Source organism: Stegastes partitus, unplaced genomic scaffold (genome assembly GCF_000690725.1).
Source record: "Stegastes partitus isolate 25-593 unplaced genomic scaffold, Stegastes_partitus-1.0.2 Scaffold1171, whole genome shotgun sequence".
In the NCBI taxonomy this organism is placed as follows: domain Eukaryota; kingdom Metazoa; phylum Chordata; class Actinopteri; family Pomacentridae; genus Stegastes; species Stegastes partitus.
The window spans coordinates 38,336-41,745 of NW_007578902.1; the positions used below are offsets into that span (position 1 = coordinate 38,336).

General features: G+C 42.3%; 1 protein-coding gene across 1 annotated transcript; it reads right to left on the reverse strand.

Moving 5' to 3' along the window:
- Positions 1 to 1,531: 1,531 nt before the first annotated feature.
- Positions 1,532 to 2,657, reverse strand: LOC103368546 (trace amine-associated receptor 4-like). Its single transcript, XM_008296951.1, has 2 exons — positions 2,500 to 2,657; positions 1,532 to 2,342 (listed from the first exon to the last, which is right to left on the reverse strand). The coding sequence occupies exons 1-2, from the start codon at positions 2,655 to 2,657 to the stop codon at positions 1,532 to 1,534; spliced, it is 969 nt and encodes a 322-aa protein (XP_008295173.1).
- Between the last annotated feature and the right edge of the window lie 753 nt (positions 2,658 to 3,410).

A 3,410-nucleotide genomic window follows, 5' to 3' on the forward strand; every position in this document is an offset into this window, starting at 1 on the left:
TTCCGTCCTTTACATGCAGTCGGTCACGTCTACCTTTTCCATGTGTGCCCCAGTCGCTGTGCAGACACACATTTTGTGTTACACTTGGACGTGGACATAGCGGTTCACGTGGACTCCTGTGGCCTTAGTGAAAGGATGAAATTTACTCTCACAGCTGATTTATTCTTATTTACTCTCATGACACAGGCCTAATTTCTCCCTCTCCACGGGAATATTCCTATAATAGGACATAACTGTGGGACTTTCCAACAATAAGACATCATAATTTAGTTGTCGATTGTATTTTGCATTACTAATCAGAAGTAATTAAAGTCATCAAACACCAAAAGTTCAAGTGCTGATCATGCAGAAGGGTTTATTTCAGAAGAATCTATGTTCAAAATATTGAATTATAATACTGATGTAATCATTTTTTAAGGTGGTTTTACTCGTGTATATCTGCTGCTTGTGAATTATCTTAATTTACGTTCCTTCATATGTTATTATTGATCACATTTTGTATTGTTAAACTAAACCTGCAACGTAACCTAAGTAACTAAATATATTGAGGAGTGTAAAAAGTCCAATATCTGCTTCTGTATTGTCATGAAGGAGACATATCAGTGATTTGTGGGTGGAGACACCCCAGAGGGACATATTGTGCTTTGCAGTTAATGAAGACCCTGCACCAAAACACTAGACCTGTTTAAAATAAATGTCAATCACGGTTGCTAATTTTTCTTCAGGTGAAATGCTAATGTTGGGGCACAGCTACCATGGCCCCACATCAAAATGTGTTTAGCTTTGAGCTTTCATGTGTCGTGTAGGCACAGATTTCAGTGGAGACGCTGATGATAGGCCTCTCTCAATATTTGCCCCAGTAAAAACGGTTTAAGAGATTTTTGTTTTGAACAAGCAACAATACCTCCAGTTTTTTCCCCTCCTATAAAAGACAGGTACGCGTGATTCTGAATGCGCTTGTTTTTAATCAAAGCGAACCTTTTTGCTGAAACACGTCAGATCTGTAACAGTTCAGGGTTTTATGAGTGAATAAGAATGAATTCATTCAACATCGAAATGGTGTCACGTCCACGTTTAAAGAGAGTTTAGTGTCTCAGAAAGACAGAAAAAACAACTGATAAGAATATCCTGCCTGTTGATTCAGCAGAGATAATATTACATTAGAACAGTTGATTGACAGGAGAGTAAATATTTGACAGACAGAATGAAGAGAGACTGAATGCATTACATTTGTTTTTCTGATGTTTGTGTCATTACAGTAATAGAGACATTTTCACTATAATATGATGCAGAAAAGGAACAAACTGATGCAAAAAACCCACTAGAATGCAGGATAATTATCGTTTTTGTCACATTTTCTCCAAACACCTCGACTTAAAGTGTCGACCCTAAAGTTTAAATAAAGCATCTGCCCGTGACTGAAGCAGAAAATCAAAGAAAAAGTGAGAATCTCTACATTTAATCTTCTGACTGTGACTTTTCTTCAGAAATGTATTTGTCTCTAAACAGAAAAACTGTCATTTCAGGAACTTCACATCACTTTGGCCTCACAGGAGCCAGGCTGCAGTATATGAAGTGCAACAATGAGCCTGAGACATTTCCTGAACCAGGGGTAGAAAAAAGCGTAGATGACAGGGTTCAGACAGGAGTTTAAATACATGAGAAAAATCATGAACACCTCAGTTGAAGAACCGATCTGTATTTTGTGGCCTGTGAGAGCAACACAGTAGTACGGGCAGTAACACATCAAGAACACAAAAACAACAATACTGAGAGTCGTGGCTGCTTTCCTCTCAGATTTCCAAGATGTCACAGTCCTTGAACTTTTTACCTTGACAGCCAGAACCTGGGATCGCATGGCACGAGCCAGAGACACCACCACCAGAAATATTCTCATATACAGGACAATAATGATAGTAATGGGAATAATGAAGCAAAGAGACATGTCAACATCCCCTGCAATTTCAACCAGACATTCCCCATGACAAGAGTTATACCTGCCTGGTTGTTTCAGGTGGTTGTAAAATATGAAAATGCTCATCAACACAGCATAGAGCCAGCACAGACATATAGAGACTCTGATTCTTTTCTTCGTGATTCTGGTGGGGTAGTGCAGAGGGTCGCAGATGGCCACATAGCGGTCCACAGATATGAGCACCATGTTTCCCACAGAGGCAGCGATGACGATGAAGGGCACCAGGTAATACAGAGCACACATGAGGTCACCCAGCATCCAGCAGGTCTGCATGAGGAGGATTTCTACTGGCATCACCATGAACCCCACGAAAAAGTCTGAGACGGCCAGCGAGAGCAGGAGGAAGTTGGTGGGGGTGTGGAGCTGCCTGCAGTGAGAGAATCTGCACTGTGAACAGCAGCAGCAACAGTCAAAAAAGCACCAAGAATCGGGCAAAATTCACATTCAACATCAAACAGACAGGGTGCAATAATCAGAGAACAAAGTCACAGTGAATCAGAATGTGCTGAGACGCTCGTGTCTGCCTGAAGTGGGAGATGGAGATGACGACCAGCAGGTTGAGAGCTGCAGTGAGCACAGAGATGATGTACAGCAGGACGTAGACGATGGCAGTCCCAGAGCGAGGAGGATCTGGCGTCCTGCAGGAGGAGTTGAGGAGTTGTGGGAAGCAGAGTCCCTCCATCACCACAGAGAGCAGGAGGAGAGAGGCCGCTGAGCTCCAGCAGCTTTCTGACCAAACCTCTGGATCACAGAACTCTTATCTTTTCAAATTGTTCTCCACCCTCCCCTTCTGTTCTGTCTCCCATGAATAACTCAGTATTGCCTCACTCTGTGCATCCTACTCTTCATCAGCATCTTCATCACCTCTTCCTGATTAATTACCCGCCTTATAACATCCACCAATAAAACAATAATTAAAAATACAAAATGTAAAATTAGTGATTGCACAAGTCTTCACCTCTTTCAAGTCAGTCATTAGTTGATGGACCTTTGGCTGCAGTTACAACACTGATTCTGTGTTGGTCTCAATGAGCCTTGAATGCAACGTTAGTCCATTTTACTGAGTAAAACTCTTCAACTCTGTCAGGTTACACAGGGATTGTGAGTAAACAACTTTTTTCAAGTCCAGACTTTAATTCTCAGTTGGATTGAGGTCTGGGCTCTGACTCGGCCTCCAGAACATTCACCTTGTTGTCTTTAAACCATTTCTGTGTAGCTTTGGTCACAGTTCTCCTGCAGACTACATCAGATTGATCTCCAGGATTAATCTAGACTTTGCTGCATTCATTTTACCCTCTACCTTTAGCAGCCTTCCAGGGCCTGCTACTGAGAAGCGTCCCCACCTCATGATGCTGCCACCACCATCCCTCACATCATGATGCTGCCACCACCATCCCTCACATCATGATGCTGCCACCACCATGTTTCACCTCAT